Source organism: Equus caballus, chromosome 20 (assembly GCF_041296265.1).
Source record: "Equus caballus isolate H_3958 breed thoroughbred chromosome 20, TB-T2T, whole genome shotgun sequence".
Taxonomy (NCBI): domain Eukaryota; kingdom Metazoa; phylum Chordata; class Mammalia; order Perissodactyla; family Equidae; genus Equus; species Equus caballus.
The window spans coordinates 41,865,073-41,887,125 of NC_091703.1; the positions used below are offsets into that span (position 1 = coordinate 41,865,073).

Here is a 22,053-nt window from a genome sequence, read left to right on the forward strand (position 1 = left end):
GTGGATGTCTACTTACAAAGTCCTTCCACACTCCTATGGTCATGTGAATACTCACCCATATTTTCTTCCAGTACTTTTATAGTATATGTTTACATTTAAATCTTTAATCCCACTAGGATTTTTTTGATGTAAGTGTAATTCTAAAGAGTAGTTGTATTAAGCTATGGAATGAAAGAATAATAGAATCATAAAATATTTAAAACTAAACACGTTATGACACATTTCAACGTGGTTGTCCTGTGATTGCAGGCTGTTTTGCTCACAGGAGAACAGGGAACTGCAAAAACTGTAATGATTAAGGCCTATTTGAAAAAATATGATCCTGAAGTACAGTTATCCAAAAGTCTGAACTTTTCATCCGCCACGGAACCAATGATGTTTCAGGTAAAACTCATCATTTGCCATAGTAATAAGCATAGTAAATATTTTAAGTGATAGTTACAATAAAATGTGTATGCATATAAAACATTTATGTATATTTACCCGTATGTGTGTATATATATATATATATATATGCACACACACACACACACACATATATCTCAAAAGAAATGATACTGCAGTTGGCATTCAGGCTGAGATAGAAGCCAAAAGCAAATTGCATATTTAGGACCAATATTGAGGCCGAAGCTGAACTTTGCAGTGTATCTCTTTTCCTATAAATTAATGATTAAATTACTTATTTTTAAAAATGTCACAATATATATTTTAATAATTATATTTATACATATTAAATAAATTCTATTCTATCTGAAAACCATGCTCATCGTTTTTAGTAATATGGATTGAAATCTAATGCATAAGACAAACCATTTCCTTTTCTGTAGAGAACAATTGAAAGCTACGTGGATAAACGTATGGGAAGCACATATGGGCCACCAGGAGGCAGAAAAATGACAGTCTTTATTGATGATATTAATATGCCTGTGATTAATGAATGGGGAGATCAGGTATGACTAAAATATCTCCTGTAGATGATATTTAATCAGTATTTTTAGTTATATATAAAGAGGTCAATAATCTTCATCTTATGAAGCCTAGTAACAATTCTCAGTCTTCTTGGACTTCTCAGTTATAGCTGACTTTCTCCCTTCTTGAAATCCCTATGCACTTTTCTGCAATATTGCCCTCCTGTCTCCGGCTGCTTGATTTCAGGGCCCTTTCTGGCTCCTCTCTTCCTTTTCTTAGGGTTTTATCCTTGCTCTCTTACCTCTTACTCTACATACTCTCTCTGAGGGTACTTGATGATAGAAAACACTTTTTTTCAATAACTCTACCACCCACCACTGTCCTAGTTGTGATCACCTTTGCACCGCAGAGTCACTCCCCATTAGAGAGCCTCACTGATGCCAGAATTGTGTGTGTTCCCGGTGAGAGCCCCAACACCTCCTTCCCGCCACCGTCTCCTCTGCCTCATCAACACCATCTACCTGGAGCCCCAGGTCCCAGCTCATCCTGAGACCAATCCCCAGACAGCTCTGTGTGGCCCTTCTCTGACTCCATCTCCTGTGCTCCCAACTCCTGAGACCTTCCAGTGTGCCCCCGGAAGCTGTAGTTCATCCACGAAATGCCCTGTAAATTCAACTTCTTCTCTCAACTTTCCCGTCACCTTCTTGCTCTAATGGAAACTCAAGACGCTGCTTTCGTTGAAGACTTCTCAAGTTGAAGCCCTGGGCCCGGAGACAAGGGAGATGTCCTCCTTGCTTCTCGTTTCCCTACTCCCCAAAATCCTTTCAGTCTGACTCCACACTCCGCTTGTTGTTGCGGCCATCCTGGACCCTCAGATCACACCCCTTCCTTCCCTGAAGATTTCAATTCCTGGATCACTGTCACTCCCTCCAGCAGTGTCCCTGTCCCCGGGGCCAGCTTCGTGGTTGTGTGACCCTTGCTGTCGCACAGGAACTCGTTTCAAAGGGCCCTGCACACGGTTCGGTACTCTGCCGTAGCCGTCTTTAAATTCTTAATAACAATTTTTGAACAAGGAGCCTTGTGTTTTCATTTTGCCTTGGGCCCCACAAATTATGCAGCTGGTCCTGCTTGTCATAATTCTCAGGGATGCCAATATCTACGTGATCTTGGCCTCTGGGTTCCTTCACCTTGCCTCCTCCCGATGATCGTGCCTTCCACCCTGTTTGAATTACTCATTCATGCAGTCATACCCTGCACCTTGGCATTATCGGTAACTGTGACCCCTTCATTATCTCAATTTCAAGCATTTTGTTCTCTGATCGTCATGTCCACTCTCTGTAGCTCATTCCTTCTGCTACCAGAACTCCAGATGGCGCTACCACCCATTGTTCCTGCCGTCATGAAACTACCTTCCATTTCCTCACTTCCTTTCCCATGATCCCTCATTATAATCACTGGAGTATACACCCTCTACTCATTTATGAAAGCTTTAACCACGTTAAAGTCCCATTAAAACTCTCTGCCTGCTCTCCACCCACCCGTTCCTATGCAGCTAAACTGCCTGGAGAAACCCACACAATCTGAGTTTCACTTTAAAATTGTGATCATGGACCTCAGCTGAGCTCCTAGTGCTGCCCAGCCGTTATTCTGCACGTCTCATGTTTTACATCCTAGTCCTGTCTGCTCCTCTGCTACACTTCCATTCAGGCTCCTGCTCTGTGAGATGGCTATTTCAAACCTTCTTCTTTTTCCCGGACCTCCGACACCTCCATTTCCTTGCCCTCAGCTGAGCGTAGATGTGTTGCAGCTTTCTTCCTATTTCTCTAGGAAGTTCATTTCTTTCCTTTTGTTTGTTTACTCTCTATATAGTATACTGAGTTTTTATGTTCTACTGGTTACCTAACCCTAGACAGTACATCCTGCATACACAGAAAATCAAAAATAAAGATAATCAAACCTTTTATTCTCATCTTGCGTATCCAATAACATTTGGACACTTTAATTTCCTTTATCTCTCTCCTGACATCTTTTTATTGTTGACTTATATTTTAAGTCTATATCTCTCTTTTTAAAAAGAACTCCCATGAGGCATTATTTTTACTGTTTTATGTGTTCACTCTTTATTTGCATTACCCACATATTCACCACTTTCTTTGCTCTTTATTCATTCTTGCTTCTCAGGTCTTCCATCTAGTATCATGTTCCTTCTGCTTTTATGAATTCCTTTAGAGAAGGTTTTTTAATGACTAATTCTTAATTTCTATTTGCCTGCACATGTCTTTATGTCATCTTCTTTATTTGAAAGGTATTTTTGCTGGATGTAAGAATCTCACTTGGCAGTTATTTTCTTTTTTTTTTTTGTTTTTTTTGTTTTTTTTTGGAGGAAGATTAGCCCTCAGCTAACTACTGCCAGTCCTCCTCTTTTTGCTGAGGAAGCCTGGCTCTGAGCTAACATCCATGCCCATCTTCCTCTAGTTTATACGTGGGACGCCTACCACAGCATGGCTGCCAAGCAGTGCCATGTCCGCACCCGGGATCCGAACCAGCGAACCCCGGGCCACCGAGAAGCGGAACGTGCGAACTTAACCGCTGCGCCACCGGGCCGGCCCATCACTTGGCAGTTATTTTCTTTCATCACGTCCAATATGTTATTTCTGCCTTCTGTTTTCCTTGTTGCTGTTAAGTCAACTACCACTTAATCACTGCACCTCTGAAGTTAATCTGCCTTTTTTCACTTGCTGCTTTTAAGACCTTCTCTTTACCTTACTTTCTTATAAAGTTTTCTGTCTCTCTCTCTCTTTTTTTTTTTTTTTTTTTGCTGAGGTAGATTCACTCTGAGCTAACATCTGTGCCATCTTCCTCTATTTTTTAGTATGTGGGCCACCAGCACAGCATGGCCACTAACAGAGTGGTGTAGGTCCCCACCCAGGGAATGAACCTGGGCCACTGAAATAGAGCATACTGAACTTAGCCGCTAGGTCACCAGGGCTGGCCCAATTTTTTCTTCTTTTAATAATGTTCCTTGGTGTAGATTTATTTGTATTTATTTGCTTGGGGTTCACTGGGACTCGTGAATCTGTGGTTTAGTGTCTTCCATCATTTCTAGAAAATTCCCAGTCCTTATCTCTTCAAATATTACTTCTCCCTCACTTTCTTTCCACTTTTCTCAGACTCTAATGTATATTAGACTTTCTTCTGTACCCTCTGTGTTTCTGTAATTCTCTTCTGTGCATCCCAACTTTTTCTCTCGCCAATGCTCATGTTCTAGATAATTTCTCCCTCTGTCCTCCACTTCACTAATTTTCTTCTCTGCTTTGTCTAATCTATTGTCAAATTATCCATTGAGTTCTAATTCCAGTTATCATTTGGTTCTTTTTTCTTTCAAATATGTTGTCATTTTTTATAATTTCCTATTCTCTGCATATATTTTCAAATTTGTTATCTCTTTAAATATGTTGAGCATGCTTGTTTTGAAATCTGTGTCTGTTAATTCCAGCATGTGAAGTCTATGTGGGTCTGTTTCTGCTCTTTGTGGTTTTAATAGTTCTTGTTCGTGTTCAAACTGTCTTGTTTTCTGTATGTATCTTTGCTTGCTAGGTCATTGCCCTTTAAAAATTACCTGTGGCTGTTTCTTGAAGCCTAGGATGTATGTGCCATCATCCAGACAGGTTTTGAGTTTTCTTCTGCCAGATCCTTGGGAACTTATTCAGTCAACATCATCGCAAAGCAAGGTTAAGATTTGAATGTCTCTGGCTCACTTAGGCTATGCTTACCCAGGGTGCAAATCTATGCAAGTGTCATTCTGAGGCCACAACCTCTCAGGGAAGGCTTCTTTTCTTTTTTTCTCTCCCATTCAGCAGGGCTCCAAGGAAGGTAGACTTCTCCGCAGTTCCTATAAGGTGAGGAGAGTGGAGGCATATTTAGATATCATCTATAAGCAGAAGAGCTCCTGAATTTCAGGCTCATTTATCCAATTAGAGATGTCTAGTTGGGTTTCAAATTTACCAGGTCCAAATTCCTGTTACTCCCTAAACCTGTTCCTCCAGAAGTGCTCTTCATCTCAAGAAATAGCAACCCCATATTCAATCTGCCAGGAAATCCTGTTGGCTCTATCTTCAAACTATATCCAAGATTTGACCACTACTTACCATCTCTGTTACAAACACGTGGTGCAAACCACAATTTGCTTCTTGATCATTACAAATGCCTCTTAATTGTCTCCCTATTTCCCTCACCTGTCTCAGTCTATTCTCAAATAAGCAACCAATTAAAACATGGGTCAGGTCATGACACACTTCTCTGCCCAGAATCCTCCCATGAGACTTGTGGAAGGTAAATAGAAAAGTCCTCACTGTGACCCAAAGACTCTACCTGTTTGATCCTGTCTCCCCATGACTCTGCTCCAACCACATTTACTGATCCTTGTACGTACTGGGTATAATGTTCACTCAGAGCCTCTGCGTTTGCTGTTTCCTCCATTTGGGACGCTCTTCCCTTGGATATCTAAATGGTTTGCTTTCTCACCTCCTTTAGGTCCTTGCTTCTATGTCACATGAGCTGAAGCCTCTTCTGCTTTCCACATTCACTTGCACCCTTGAGCGCTGCCTATTTCCCCCCTCTGCTTTATTTTCTCCAAAAAGCTTATAACACACCATTTTATTTACATATGTATATACACACAACTATACATGTATTTTGTCTACTACCACTAGAATGTATGCTCCATGAAGACAGGGCTTTTTATCTATGCTACAGTAGAGCCAAACACACAGTAATCATTCATTAAATGTTAGTTGAATGAAAGAGTATCATATTTGAGGTGCTTGTGTATCATCTACTTGCAGATACTCAATAGAAATTTTGATATGCAGGCGTGGATCTTAGAATCTGAAGCTAGAGTTCTTGAGTTGAGATTCTTTAGGGTATAGGGTTGAGATGGCATCCCCTGAAATAGTGAGAAGAGAAAAGGGCCAAGGATAGAACCCTGTAGAACAGTTACACATGAAGGATGAGTGGAGGAAGGGGGCCTTGGGAAGCAATCCAGAGTCACAAGACAAAGTTGGAAAGAATTGAGCCTCTGGAGCCAACAGAGGAAGAAATTTCAATAAGGGGGCAGTGTTAGCAGTATGAGAGGCTACAGAAAAGATAAGAACATAAAATCCAAATGAAAACATTCAGCAATGTAATTTTGAAAGCTCAGGAGTAAGACTGTCCCGTATTCTGATTTAAAGTATTTTGAAGTGTTGAATATTCAGTGTGAAAGATATCTTTGGCAAAATTTGTAACTCTGAGTACTGTTGTAATTGTATCAAATATTCCATAATTCACTTATCAACATTTGTTTGGAAATTAATTTCATCAATGTGGTGAAGAGCACACTGGACTTGCACCAAACATGTTTAACTTATGGTTTAGAGTTCCTGAGTGGCATCATCTAAGTCACATTGCCTTGAAGGTGGTTGTTGGCATTCACAAACCCTTCACTGATGAGAGTTGCAGGTTTTCTTCTAATCTCATCTGCGCTATTTTGTAGGAGCCATGGAGGAGTATGATAGTGATAAGTTACTAAAATATTACTGTATAAAATTTCAGATAACTAATGAGATTGTGCGACAGATGATGGAAATGGAAGGAATGTATAGCTTGGACAAGCCTGGAGACTTCACTACTATTGTGGATGTGCAGCTCATAGCAGCAATGATTCACCCCGGAGGTGGTCGAAATGATATTCCACAACGTCTAAAGAGACAGTTTACTGTGTTTAATTGCACGTTGCCTTCAAATGCCTCCATAGACAAAATTTTTGGTATGACTATTCTTGGTGTTTAATTTTTTATTGCATTACATAACAAACGTAAGCCATGCAAAAACTTTATTTAAGAGATAAAAAGGCTCTGTCTGAAGAAGGGGTTAAGTATCTGAAATGGAGAGCTAAGTACCAGAAAAGAGGGATTAATACTAAGAATACTCATCTTTATAGCCTATTCGAAGACTCAGGGATATTTGGAAATGGCCTTGTTGAGGGTCAGCTGTGGAGGTAGGGGAACTCTTGTGTTTTGGTTTTCTTGACATGGTTAACCAGAGAAATTTGGGCTGATGAATGATGAACAATATAATATAGCAAGGCAAGTGGAGCACTTTGATATGTTTATTAAAATGAGATTTTTGACACCAAATTAAGGCTCACATAAACTGTACCATCAAAAGTTATGTACATGAAGACACACAAAAGAAACTGACATGTGTATATGGACATTTGTTATTTGACACAGCAAGTGCTGTGGCTCAGAAGGGAAAGGGCAGACTTTCAATAGGTAGTAGTACTGGGATATTAAGTAATTTTTATGGTAAAATAACTGAAATTGGACCCTTATCTCACACTAAGGATAAAATCAATACATATGGATTAAAGACCTAAATATAGAAGGCAAAGCTATAAAATATTTGTAGGAAAATATCTAAATGACCACTGGGTAGGACAGAACTTCTTAAATGAGGAAGATTGGCACAGATGTTAGCTCAGGGCCAATCTTCCTCACCAAGAAAAAGAAAGAAAGAAAGAAAAAATTAAAGTTAAAAATAAAAGGTCAGGGGCCAGCCTGGTGGCATAGTGGTTAAGTTAGCACACTCCGCTTCGGTGGCCTGGAGTTCATCAGTTCAGATCCTGGGCATGGACCTACACACAGCTCATTAAGCCATGCTGTGGTGGCGTCCCACATAGAAGAACTAGAAGGACTTAAAATAGGATATACAACTATGTACTGGGGCTTTGGGGAGGAAAAAAAAGAAGATTGACAACAGATGTTAGTTTAGGGCCAATCTTCAAAAAAAAAAAAAATAAATAAAAGGTCAAAATTTAAAAACATAAGTGGCAAAGCTGTAAATAAAAGTGAGTTACTGATTCTCACCAAGTCAGAGTAGTGGCTTCCTCTGGAGGAGGGAAGGGGTTATGGGCGGGGATGGACTGGGGGAGCTTCTAATGTACTGGGGCAACGTCGTAGTTCTCAGTCTAGTGGTCTGTACATGAGTGTTTGCTCATTTGTTAAACTATTTTATATACCCTTCAATATGATTAATATTGAAAATTAAATATGGAAACAGACCAGAAACTGAGGCTCAGAGGAGTGAAATAACTGCCCAATCAAGGCCATTTAGTTGGTGCAGGGCAGAGGCTGGTGCTAGACCCCGTGCTCCTTGTATAACGCATTTGTCCCGCAGGGAGTTGGAGATCTAGAATCGTAGGAGTTCAGGAAGCCAAAGGGCCTTACAGGCATCTAGTGCAACCAGCCATGGCCTTGGAGGACCATTTCCTGCTCCCTCAAGGCTGCTCTTCTTGGGTCTGTGTGAATGCAGCCCAGTTTCTTTAGCTGCTCCACCCCTCATAAACCTGCCCTGCATCTCTGTGCAGGTATTCATGTTCATGTCCTTCTGAAAATACCATGCCCAGGATGAACATATTACTCAACAGATAGTCTCACTGGAGCCAAGTGGAGTAAAGCTATTTTTGCAGTCTAAAACCAAAGACATTTTGAAGCTGGAAGAATAGTCTGTAAACCTACAGCCCATCCCTTCCTGAGGCTGATTATGTCAGACTGTCACTGTGCTGGGTGTCTGCTGGGACCTGTCACATGACTAGCCCAGGCTAGAGTGTTGATTGACTGCAGGTCAGGAGATGTGAGTCCTGATTCCAAGTCTATCAACAACCGATCTGTGTGACCTTGAACAATTTGTTTTGCCTGTCTGGGCTGGTCTCCCTATCTGCAAGATGAGGAAATAGTCTCTGAGTTCTCTTCCAGCTCCCATATGCTTCAGGGTGAGTGCTGTTTTTACAGGTTCTGGAGCCAGGCTCCCTGGGTTCAAGTCTCAGATTTGCCTACACACAAGCTGTGTGACCTTGGGCAAGGTACTAAACTCCTATTAAAATAGTAATAATAATGATAATATCTACATCAGATTCTTTCACATAGGATGTTGGGCGGATTAAATGAGTTAATACGTATAAAATGCTTACCACTGCGTACTAAGCCTCACAGAACCGGCTGCTGACTTCCAGTCTTAGCTGATTCCTTAAGAGAAATTCTTAACGTCATCTAATCAGTCCGGGGATAATTTATTCACAGGGATAAACACATACCTTATAATCTTTTAGTAAGCTTGTCCCTTCAGTCTCGTTTATTTTTCAGGAATTATTGGCTGTGGATACTTTGATCCTTGCAGAAAGTTCAAACCTGAAATATGTGAGATGATTGCGAATTTAGTTTCGGTGGGCAGAGTGCTGTGGCAATGGACTAAGGTACAGAATTATCTCTTGTCAATAATAAAAAAAAAAGTCAACTATTATTCAGCTTAGTTCTCACCTCGTGGCTCATGAAGTTATCATCACATCATTTGTGGTAGTGTTTTTTTGGAAAAGACAAATTAGGTGCTCAAATAGATTTATGACACCTTTTCCTTCCAGGGAGCAGATATTCTGACTGAATGATGCTTTCCATATGTATGAGATATTACTATAAACCAGACACGACATCCGAGATTAAGCAGAATTTTGCTGAAATGAGAAGACTGCTTTTCCACTTGTTACTCTGATTTGTGACTGTATGTCTGTCTCCCCTCAACTGCACCGTGTCAGACACTCAAATGTTTACTGACTGAGAGAATACACGGATTTCTGGATAGTCTTGGCTAACCAAGACTTAAAGTCTCTGTGTTTCTCCGAGGTAGAGCGTGCGTTAGTAGAGGGATGGAAGTCTACATAATAAAATAGTCTAGGTTTTAATATACAAGTCAGTGCCCTGAGCAAAGCTCAGCAGGCCTGTAGCTGTCACCAGGTGGCTTAAGGCAAACTCATGAAAAGGCAATTAAATGTGGGTCTGAGATAAAGAAAAGGTTGATATATTTGCCAAAAAATGGTGAAGGAGATAAGGATTAGCTGTCATGGTTCACTATAAATTCATTAGGCCATTACACGTATCTGGGCAGAAGTCTATGTCCTAGGGAAATCTGGAGTGTGCCAGCCTTTCAGATTCCTGGGTGGACTAGGGGAATTCCAGATACAGAATTATCAGAGGAGGAATTGAATCGGGTGTTTCTTAGGAAACGCTCTTCCCTGTAATGATCAGTTCTATTCATGGGCCTGCTCCTTGCTGACACAGGGTCTTTGCATATGCTGTTCTTACAGAAACTCCAGAATGCCTCTCTTACAGAAACTCCAGAATGAATGGCAAGGTCTGACTGTCTGAGACAATTTTCTGTGGGAATATCCATGTGTTTTCCAGTGGAGCTATTGTTCAATTTAATGTGCTTATGTACGTCTTTTTCTGAAAAGCCTTGGCCTTCCTGGTGTCTTTCCGTCAAGGCTTCTTTTGTCATAGGAATGTTTACTGGCTTCATTTCCTCACCTTTCTTTACATCTTTAACCCATTTTGCACAAGCTTTCATTTCCACTGTTCTCATCAAGGGCACCAAAGACCTCAATTTTGGCATCCAAAGGTTAGTTTCTCCTTCCTCTTACTTGACTCTTTAGCAGCGTTTGACATAAATGATCCCTCTAATCACTTTCTTCACTTGGCTTCAGAGGGGCCACATGCTCCTAGTTTCTTTCCTACCCCACTAGCTACCTTTTTTTAAGTCCCCCCTTCTTCTTCCCCTCCTCTAAATACTGGAGTGCACCTGATCTTGATGCCGGGACCTCTTCTCGATCTCCATTCTTTACCCAGGTAGTCCCCTCCAGCTTCAAAGCTTTAAACACCTCTCTGTGCAGATGTCTTCAAAATCAATACCTCCACCCCAGGCTTCTCCACTTGGCTCCAAACTTATTTCTAACTACTTAGTAGACATCATTATTTTGATCTCTAATAACCATCTCAAAGTTAACATGTCCAAACAGAACTCTTAATTGTCCTTAAATATGATCCTCCCTCAGACTTTTGCATCTTAGTTAACAGCAGCACCAATTGTCCTCATTCTCAGACCGGGCACCATCCTTGATTTGTCTCTCTCAGCCCCTGCATCCAATCCATCAGCAAGTCTCAGTAACCATGCTTTTGAAACATGCCCCAAAGCTGAGCGTTTATTGCCATCTCGCTGTGACCACCCTGATAAGTGCTTCCATCGCCTGCCCTCTGGACCATGCGGTGACTTCCTAACCAATCTCCTTACTTTCTTCTTGCCTGCCTAGAGTCTGCTCTTTACACTGTCCCAAAGTGCTTTTTAAAAAAGTCAATCAGTGATCATTACTCCTTCTTAAGACCACCGGTAGATTCCCGGTTACCTTTACAATGAAACCCACTGCCTTGCTCTAGCCCGTGAAACTCACCCTGAGCTGGCCCCTGCTTACCTCTCTTGCCTTCCATCTTTCTGCTCCCGCTATGCTGCCCTTCTCACTCTTCCTGGAACACTTCAAGTAGTTCATGCCCCTGGGCCATTAGACTTCAACTGACTCATTCTCCTCATTCTTACCTTCAGAGGGGCTTTCTCAGATCATTTTCTCTAAAATAACTGTCAACGGGCCCATCCGTCTTCTGATCCTACTTTATTTTTTCTAACCATGACTTTCATTATTGTTTGTTGATTTGTGTGTTGATCAACATCTTTGTTTCCTATTTGTTGTCAGCCTCCCCCACTAGAACAGAAGCTCCCTGGTGCAGCAGACTTAGCTGCTCTTTTTACCATGGTAGCTTCTTAAGGGCAGTGGGAGGTGCTCAAAAATACTCACTGAGAAGTGAGTGAACCTTGCTCCTCTCCCCACTCCCAAACAAGCAGCTTTCTTTGTACCTTTTCTTCAAATCTCCCATCTTCACAAAGCACTGTTTTGGTCCACTCATGGCTTGTATATCACTTCGCCTTTATATTAGTTTACATAGCTTTAAAGCACAAGCAGGTGAGGAAAGAAAGAAGTTGACAAAAATTAAAGAGAATTATTGGCAGAGAAGGAAAGAAGCAGGTTAATAAATGAGAAGAAGAGGGAAAGAATTCGTGTAATTCTCTTTAGTGATTGCTTCAGTTGCCAATGGCTGCCATCATAGCTGCAGGCTTTTATAGCAAAGGAAAAAAAAAAGCAATATTCGCATAACCTTATCCCTTATTTTGCATATTTGTAATGTAAGTGTATGTTTTACATTTTGATGAGTAGAATAAACATTTTGGCTTGGAATGGAACTGGGCAAAGAGGGAAATTGAAAGGTGACTGATAAAATAACCCTTCCCTTCCCTTCGTTCTATGTCCCCTGCTACCTGCTGTGCTAACTTGCACTGTGAATTAGGCTGTAAAAATTACTCCACAAACTCAATAGGGTGCTCTTTTGCTATAGAAAGGGCATATTCCGTGAATAGATGCTAAAGAAGGCATTTGCTTTCCTGAAATCATGTGGAGAGTTTGCTTTGTATCTCCAGAATTGTCATTGTTTTCACTTTAAAATGATGCTAATGATAACAGTTGCAATCTTTCAGTGTGGCCAGTAATGCTTCTTACACCTAGTACACCTCACATTTATCCTTTAACTGGTATCTCACCATATAAGAATGTGTCATTGTTATAGATTTGCCTGTTTGAGTTCTAGAAGTTGGTAGAAATAATCAGTAAATTAGTGTTCAAACAACAAACAAAACCCAGAAAAACCACACAGTACTTACAGCTGCATGTTAGCCATGCCTGCCAGTTTATTATAGATATATGGATTTATGAAAGCACATTGACTGAGTCTGGATGCCCACACTGAAATCTAGATTGTGACATAGAAATGTATTTGTGCACTCATCAAGCCATGCTATGGCGGTGACCTGCATACAAAATAGACGAAGCTTGGCATAGATGTTAGCTCAGGGCAAATCTTCCTTGAAAGAAAGAAAGGAAGGAAGGAAGGAAGGAAGCTAGGAAGGAAGGAAGGAAGGGAGGGAGGGAGGGAGGGAGGAAGGAAGGAAGGAAGGAAGAGATATATTTGTGGAAATTAAAACACATTAAGGACCTTAATCAAGCAATCTATAGAAGATAGTCATTAGTGACTTTAGAAGTGGACATTCATTGTTCTTAACTGTTGGACAGCCAGTTCACTTTCAGTTTTTTGTTATGACTTACTTCCATATATGCACTAATATGGTTAATAACGATTAGGAATGCTTATTCCCACGACTCACATAGTTTTTAAGAACTTAGGGGAAAGTGACTTATTTGAAGCCAACTAATGATGGTAAGGCAGTGTTGGAATCTATCCTATACAAGAGCTTATGATCTTCCAAATTCCATGTTGGTTTATTTATGATGTATTTTTTCCATCAGTGCTGTGACAAAAATGTAAACTTAATCTTGGTTTATTTACTCAGTCTATTTTGCTTAAAATGGGATTTGTGAAATTAAATAGTTCTAAAAGCAGCTCTACTTTCAGTTTCATCTGTGAAGTGAATTGAAATTATCACTTTTGTTTTCCTCTCCAGGTGAAGATGCTACCAACTCCTGCTAAATTTCATTACATTTTCAATCTTCGAGATCTTTCCAGAATTTGGCAAGGAATGTTAACCATAAAAGCTGAGGAGTGTAATTCACTGTCTATTCTCCTGTCGCTTTTCAAACACGAGTGCAATAGAGTAATTGCAGACAGGTGTGCATTACAGTCTTTCAGTTTAAATGTACTATATAAGAAGTTTACATTACTGGATTAATTCCTGCATTATCTACTCAAATAAATAGAGTAAAGAGTGTTGTGATACTTTGTTCTGGGGCTTGTGAAGCATTGATGCCATTTCCCTCCTGGTGGTCACCTTGAAAAAATACTCTGCTAATTTACCTGAGTATTATTTCAACAGGACATCTTTTTAAATCACATCGTCAGAGAGTTGATAGCGTTCAGAGGCAAATTGTAGTTATGTATATTTTCTAAAATATGTGAGTTCTGTGTAGGTTTTGCATGGTGAAATCCAGTACCTAAGCCCAGTCATCTCTCTGAGACTCACTTTCCTCCCCTATAATATATGGATGGTTTGAGGCTGGCCCAGTGGTGTAGTGGTTAAGTTCTCATGCTCCACTTGAGCTGCCTGGAGTTGATGGGTTTGGATCCCGGGTGAGACCTGAACACCACTCATCAAACCATGCTGTAGTGGGGTCTCACATACATAATAGAGGAATATTGGCACAGATGTTCGCTCAGTGACAATCTTCCTTAAGCAAAAAGAGGGAGATTGGTAACAGATGTTAGCTCAGGCCCAGTCTTCTTCACCAAAAAATAAATAAAATAAAATAAAATAAAATATGGGTGGTAATGCCAGTCTTACAAAGTTGTAAAGGGCCTACATGGTGTCTCACACAGAGGTGGTACTCATCAAATGTTAGTCCCCCTACTTTCTCTCTTCCCCCTCTGATATTGTAAGTCTGAAAAGGACCTTCATGCACTGTGTGCCCACAAACCCAGAAAGAGGATGCTTGCCCACTACTGACCGTCATCACTTCTGCATTCTGATTGCAAATTTTAGGGACCTTTGCCCTCACCCAAGTGAGTCATCCATATTGTCAAAGAAAAAAGAATATTCATGACACTTGCTAAAACGATAAGGCACACAGACTTTCCTCAGGACGGTCATGATAGGTATAGGGGCTACTGCAGAGGGGTTTTGCGTTAGGGGAGAGAAATTGGGCTCAACTCGGGATACAACAAGGAAAGGGTGGGAATTTATAGGCAAAGAACAGGATGGGGGAGGTTGGAAAATGACTAAGAGGAAATATCAGGGGCAAGGGAGGATTCTGGCTAAACTGACCTAAGAGGATTCGTGCTGAAAGCAGGCTGGGGTGACCACATATTACCTGGGGGCTGGGGATAATGAGGAATTTGGTCAGATATCAAGGGTGATCAGACAGGAGGAGTGGGGGATTCTGACCTATCTGACCTGACAAGATTCTTGCTAAAACTGGGTGAGGCAAAGAAGGCCACAGAAGGCCAAAAGTCGTGGCCTCATTAGGGAGAAAATTCAGAGGAGCCTGACTGTTTGGTCAAGGAGAGACTCTTCGTCCGTCTTTTCTATAAGTGACACCATCAGTGTTATAGTCTCGTGGGTGGAGTTGCGTCCTTCTCGTCAGAAGGCAGAACATATTGTTTCCCTGTTCTGAGGCTATGGGGGTGCAGGATGGGGGCTGAGAGGAGGTGGAGGGAGGTCGGAACCACGTCCAGTTGGGAAACATGCCTCCAGATTTTGCATTTTTACTACTGTATTTTTATTTCAGATTTATAACTCCTGAAGATGAGCAGTGGTTTAATGTGCACCTTATTCGTGCAATTGAAGAAAATGTTGGTGCAGATGTGGCTTCACATATCCTTCCTGAGCCATACTTTGTAGATTTTCTCCGTGAGATGCCTGAACCAACTGGTGATGAACCTGAAGACACTACATTTGAAGTCCCCAAAATCTATGAAATGGTACTTATTTTCATCTTTAAAAGAGATTTTTGGACCACTCACCTAACTAGATATTTCTCCCTGCGCTCGAGTCCCACGACGGAGCTGCGGTAACTTCTACTTTAGTTATGGGTTGTGATTCCTGTCATCACACACCAAGTGAAATATTTCTTTCAATGAAATTTAGCAGCAATCCCATTAAAGTCAGGTATAAGACAAGCATGTCTACAATTTTCACACTTATTTAATATTTCTTTGGAAGTTTTATGCGCTGCAACAAAACGACAAAAAGAAAATAGATCTAATTAGAAGATAGGAAAAAACAAAAATATCATTATTTGCAGATGATATGATTATCTCTTAATATAATCCAAGAGAACTTAAAATTTGTTTTAAGAGTTCAGTAAGATAACCGAGTATGATATAAATATAAAACTCAATACCCATCCTCTATGTAAGAGGTTGGCAAATTACAGTCAATGGGCCAAACCCAGCTTATCACCTAGTTTTTATTAGATTTGTGAGCTAAGCAGGGTTTTTACATTTTTAAATGGGTAGAAAAAAAATCAAAAGAAGAATAATATTGTGTGACATATGAAAATGGTATGGGATTCAAATTTCAGTATCCATAAGTGAAGTTGTATTGGAACACAGCCGTGCCCATTCCTTTAGAGATTGTCTGGCTGCTTTTGCACCACAGTAGCGGTGTTGAATAGTTGTGACAGAGACCTTATGAGCCACAGAGCCTAAAATATTTTCTTTCTTGCCCTTTACAGAAAAAGTCTGACAACTCTTGCCAACAATCACAAGATAGAAAATATAACAGAAAAGTATTTCATTCAACAGCAACAAATATGTAAAATATCTAAGAATAAACATGACAAAACTTTACTTGATTAAATAGCAACACAACACATCATTCTTCCTAAATTAATGTATAGGTTTTATGAAGTTTGAAACAAAGGGATTTTTTAAACGAGGTCACATAAAGTAATTCTGAAATGCACATAGATCAAAGAATTAAATGGGGAGAAACAATTTGTAAAACAAATATGGGAGGATTTCCTTCAGAACGATTTGATTACATAAACTATGTACACCTTCTGCATTTTGTTTAAAATCCATAAAGAATATGAAAAAGCAAATAAAACTGAAAAAAATCTTTATTATATTCCCACATTAATTACCATGGGTAGGAGTTGGTGCCGGGGGTCCTTGGAGGGAAAAATCAGGAATGATTTCAGATTGGAAACCAGCTAATGCAGTTAGGTTTCAGGCCTCCGAAAATGGAAATAACTAAAAGTAGACTAATCTGTGACAAATCTTTGGAAATCTGTTAAGTTTTTTACACTCAAGTAGAATGGCCCCTTTATTTTATTTTATTTTTTTATGTTTTTTTGTTAAGATTATGATAGTTAACAACCTTGTGAAATTACAGTTGTACATTATTATTAGTCATGTTGTAGGTACACCACTTCACCCTTAGTGCCCTCCCCCCATCCCCCCTTTCCCCTGGTAACCACTGATCAGTTCTCTTTGTCTATATGTTAACTACCACCTATGAGTGGAGTCATACAGAGTTCGTCTTTCTCTGTCTGGCTTATTTCACTCAACATAATACCCTCAAGGTCTATCCATGTTGTTGTGAATGGGACAACTTTGTCCTTTTTTATGGCTGAGAAATGTCTGTTCATGTCCCCTGCCCATTTTGTGACTGGGTTGTTTGGAAATCCATTAAGTTTTTAAAGCAATTTTTTTGGGGATTACTTTTGAGTATCTTTACAATTGTTACTTGCATAAATACTTGGATCTTAAATATTATTTTTCTCTCTCTCTCCCCCACCGTAGATCCCATCCTTTGACTTTCTGTCTGAAAAGCTTCAGTTTTACCAGAGACAGTTCAACGAAATCATCAGAGGAACAACTCTTGATCTGGTATTTTTTAAGGACGCAATGACTCATCTTATTAAGGTTCTAATTATTGACTATTTACTGATAGAACTCGATCGTGTAAAAGCTTAGTAAATTTATGAGACAATAAATATATAGTATCGAGTAGTGTATAGAAGAGTGTCCATACGTTGGGTCAGTTCACTGTCTCAGAGAACAAAGGATCAGAAACCCCTTACCCGAATCCACCTACATGACAGCAAATGTTTTTCAAAGGCAAATTGATGGCTTTTGTGTTCAGAGCTTTTGACACGCTGAGCCAAAGAGTTTTACCTTCCTAGAAAGTAAGATAGAGAACCCTGTGAAGAAATACTCCCTCCTCAAATTATATTTTGATATAATAGGAATCCTGTTCCCCCTGGGGGAAAAGTCGATGCTCTAAAAAAATGTCAATTTCATTATTGGCTTACAGAACATGGGCACACTGATGGGGAAAGGTTAGGGTGGGTATACAGCACTGGTGAAAAAATAGAAACCAACTGGAGGCACCACCCAAAAGGAGCATAGTTTGATCCAAGTCTGAAAGGCTGCAGAAAGGAATTATTTCTTTATATAATTTGTAGATCAAACAGGAGTTTCTCTAGGAAGTCAAAACACCGAGTAGGGAGGTTTAATAAAGGGGAGGCAGTTAGTTCTGTATTTATCATAAAGTTGTCTTCTGCAAAGTTCATGAATTTCCACGTGTTCTAGGGCTGTTTCATATCCGACAGTTCAGCACGTAATTATTGAGCACCCACTGTGACTAGGTCTTGGGGGTCTGGGACCCTGTTCTAGGTGCAAAACCACATAAATGATTAATATATTAAAACTATAATGATAGAATTAATGCATATCAAGGCGTTGTTACTGATCTGCCACTTGTAAAACTCGCATTTAAAAAAATTCTTTTTAGTGGTGGTAATGAATTTAGTGATCCATCTAGACTGTCTTCCCAATCAGTGACATTAATGATAAAAGACAACTTTTTAGCAATGTCTTCAATTGGCCTACATAAGATTAGAACCACAGCTCGAGCCTTAGTCTCCTTCACTGAGGAAATCAACCACAGAAAAAGCAACACAAAACTGAAGCCTGTTTCTCCAAGTCTTTTTCTCCAAAGCCTTCCTGCCCCCGTTGTAAGCAGAATTTTGGTACTTTTAAAAAACTTTCATTGGCAGAGATATGATAGACGTAGTATTGGTTGTCGAGCTGGGTGTCTACATAATTCAACGTGTTGGGCTGGTGAATAATATGCAAACAATTCTAATCTTCTTTCTGCGTATTGGGAAGAGCAGCTCTACCATCCACTGAGTCAAAAAATAATAAAATTACACACACACGCAGAATAGTTTTGAAATAGGAAATAGGAAAGCCAATTTGTGCTCTTTTTCATGATGCAAATGTAGATGGGCACGGGAAGGATTTGAATCAAATAAATCAATCTGAAACTTTAATTTTTAAAATTCTGAGATACCGTTAAAGAGTTTAATGTAGTCTAGAAGCGTATGGTCAACATTGGACCCATTTAGTGCAAGAAAATGTAAACAGCTGAATCCTATTTTCAAATAAATGCTGTTTTATTTCAAAACAGATTTCACGAATAATTCGAACATCGTGTGGAAATGCATTGCTGGTGGGTGTCGGTGGTTCAGGAAAACAAAGCCTTTCGAGACTGGCCTCTTTTATTGCTGGCTATCAAATATTCCAGATAACATTAACCAGGTAAGATAAAATAAAACATGGCGGTATGTTTTCTATAGTTAATTTCTGTGGAGTGAAATGTTCACTTAAAAAAAAATACAACAATTTGGTATATTTCTTTTTTAAGTAAACTTTTCATTGAAGTGTAACATATATAAGGAAATGTACACAGATCAGAGAAATCGCAAAGTAAGTACACCTATGTAGGAAGAAAACCCCAGGAGGAAGCCTCATGTCCTACCCTAGTCACTACCCTCTCAAGGGTAACCATATTTGGACTTCTAACCCCATTGATTAGTTTTGCCTGTTTTTGAACTTTTTTTTTCCTCCCCAAAGCCCCAGTGCATGGTTGTATATCCTAGTTGTAAGTCCTTCTAGTTCTTCTGTGTGAGCTGCCACCACAGCATGGCAGCTGACAGACGGGTGGTGTGGTTCCACGACTGGGAAATGAACCTGGGCCACCACAGTGGTGAGAGTGCTGAACTTTAACCACTAGGCCATCAGGGCTGGCTTGTACTTTTGAACTTTATATCAATCGATTCACACAAGCTTGCCTTTTTTGTGTCGTTTCTGTTGCTTGCACTATTTATGTGAGATCCATCCATGATGCCACATGTACCAATATCTTGTTCATCCTTGTCACTGTATAATCTTCGGCTTTATCACATATTGCTACAATTTGTTTTATCCATTGTACTACAAACATTTGTGGGGTGTTTTTTTTTGGCAAATAGAGCTGGTCTGAATATTCTTGTACATATCTGGGTATACTCTTAGAGAAAGAACTGCTGGAAATGGAGTAGACATATATTCAGCTCTAGTAGATTTGCAGGGTAGTTTTCCAAAGTGATTCTACCAGTTTACACTTCCACCAGTAGTTTATGAGAGTTTTGATTCTTCCACATGCCTGCCTGCCCTTGGCATTGTGAATCTTTTTCATTTTAGCAATTCTGGTGGATATAGAGTGGTATTTCATTGTGGTTTTAGTTTGCAATTCCCAGATGGCTAACAACGTTCAACACGTTTTCATCTCTTCTTGGCTATTTGGACAGCCTGTTTTGTGAAATATCTGTTTAAATCCTTTGCCCATTTTTTTTTTTTCAGTTGGGGTGTGATTCTTTCTCTTATTGGTTTTTAGGAGTTCTGTATGTATTTTGGATATAATTTTTTTGTCAGAGTGTGTGTTGCAAATACCTTCTCCCAGTCATTGGCTTCCTTTTCACTCTCAGTGGATCTTAATTTTAATGAAGCTTAAGCTTTCAATTTTTCCCTTTATTTTAGTGCTCTTTGTATTCTGTTAAAAAAACTCTTTGTTTACCCCAAGTTTATGAATATATTCTCCTGTAATTTCTTGCACATTTACAAATAAAATTTACTGTTTGTACATTTAGAACCATAACTTCTCTAGAATTTTTATTCTTATGCAGTCTGAGATAGGAGTTAAGATTATTTTTTAAATATAATAGATATCCAATTAGTTCAGCTCCATTATTGAAAAGGTCATCCTTTTCCTACCACATCACAGTGTCATTTTTTTCCCATAAATCGACTCGTCATATCTCTGACTATAGTCTGTTCCACTGGTTTACTTATCTATCTTTGCACCATTACCCACTATTTTAATTACTGTAGCTTTTTAGTATGTCTTGAACAGCTTTGTTATTCTTCTTCAAGATTATCTTGGATATTTGGCCCTTTGCATTTCCATATACATTTTAGATGACTTTTTAAATTAACACATGCACACCACTCTGTTGCCAAATAGATACAAATTTAACAAGATACAATTTACAAGAACGTTTTAAAAACAAAAAACATCAAATATCTAGAGATTAATTAAATTAAATTTAATTAGTTGTCAACATTTAAAAATTAGGAGATTCCACATAAAAAACGAACAAACAGGGCAGGCCCCATGGTGTAGTGGTTAAGTTCAGTGCACTCTGCTTTGGTGGCCCAGGTTCATGGGTTTGGATCCGGGGCATGGACCTACACCCCTCATCAGCCATGCTGTGGCAGTGACCCACATATAAAGTGGAGGAAGATTGGCACAGATGTTAGCTCAGAACTAATCTTCCTCAAGCAAAAAAAGAGGAAGATGGGCAACAGCTGTTGGCTCAGGGCTAATATTCCTCAGCAAAAATGAAAACCAAAAAAGCAAAAACATGTTTCTGACTTCTCTTGAAATAATTGGAAGATCTGGCGACATTGGGCCTACGTTCCCAGGTGCCTGGAGCTGAGCAGCAGCTGCCTCCTGAGATGGGACACCCAGTCCTCCAATTACCAGAGACCCACCAGCCCTACTTCACTCTGGCATTGCTGCCTGATTCCTGAAGCTCTCTGAGTTGTGATCCAAGCGTAGGTGTTGTTGCAGTCATTGTAGACAGGAATGACAGAGGCTTAAATTCTGACAGATGTAACTATATTTTCTCGTTTTCTGTATTCTTAATGTTCTGGCATCTGGAGCCTTGCTGAGTGGGGAGAGACTGCCCCTCCCAGGGCTAGTCAGTTCTTCGAGATAGCTAATGACTAGCCCAGGAGTGTGCCTTTCATCTGTAAACCAGCCAGTCCAGAGCTCAAACTCCAAACCACTGCCTCTATCTGGCTTTACACTCCAGGAAGCAATATTCCTCTTCCCTAATCACCCCAGAGACGAGTACCAGTCAACTAGGGGCAGCATCCATGCCCCAGAGCCTGCTGAAATTATTCAGACTAGCCAATCCTGTCTCTTCACCCTACCGGCCTTTGCTTTCCTCAAGGAAACCACAATAAAGGCTGTTGCCCATGCTTTCCCCTCACTCCTTCTGCCTCGTGACCGACCCTATGCTTCCCCATGTAGCCCTGTGTGGCATGACATGCTGCCTCCTGGTTCTAGGGATCTGTGATTATAAGCTTCCTCCTTTGTGACAGTCCTTTCCGTGTCTGCGTTTCTTACTATACCTGATTAAAACAAATCCCGGGGATATTTTAAAATAGCAGGGTCAGTGGGAATAGAGAGGAGGCGTCAGTGGGGGCTGTTTAAAGTTGGTAGGATTGACAGCAACTGGTTGGATGTGGGGTGACAGAGGAAAGAAGAAAGGGTCTTGGATGACACCCTGGTTTCTCTAGTGGTATTTGTCACAGTGCATTACACAGT

At 40.0% G+C, this 22,053-nt stretch overlaps 1 protein-coding gene across 1 annotated transcript in view; it reads left to right on the forward strand.

The window, feature by feature from the left end:
• Positions 1–22,053, forward strand: part of DNAH8 (dynein axonemal heavy chain 8) — a 283,834-nt gene that overhangs the window by 151,928 nt on the left and 109,853 nt on the right. Inside the window, exons 55-62 of the mRNA XM_070245526.1 lie at positions 250–384; positions 828–950; positions 6,502–6,715; positions 9,093–9,202; positions 13,339–13,502; positions 15,116–15,308; positions 17,136–17,258; positions 18,808–18,938. Of these exons, the coding sequence (XP_070101627.1) occupies positions 250–384; positions 828–950; positions 6,502–6,715; positions 9,093–9,202; positions 13,339–13,502; positions 15,116–15,308; positions 17,136–17,258; positions 18,808–18,938 (1,193 nt within the window). The remainder of the gene's footprint in view (positions 1–249; positions 385–827; positions 951–6,501; positions 6,716–9,092; positions 9,203–13,338; positions 13,503–15,115; positions 15,309–17,135; positions 17,259–18,807; positions 18,939–22,053) is intronic.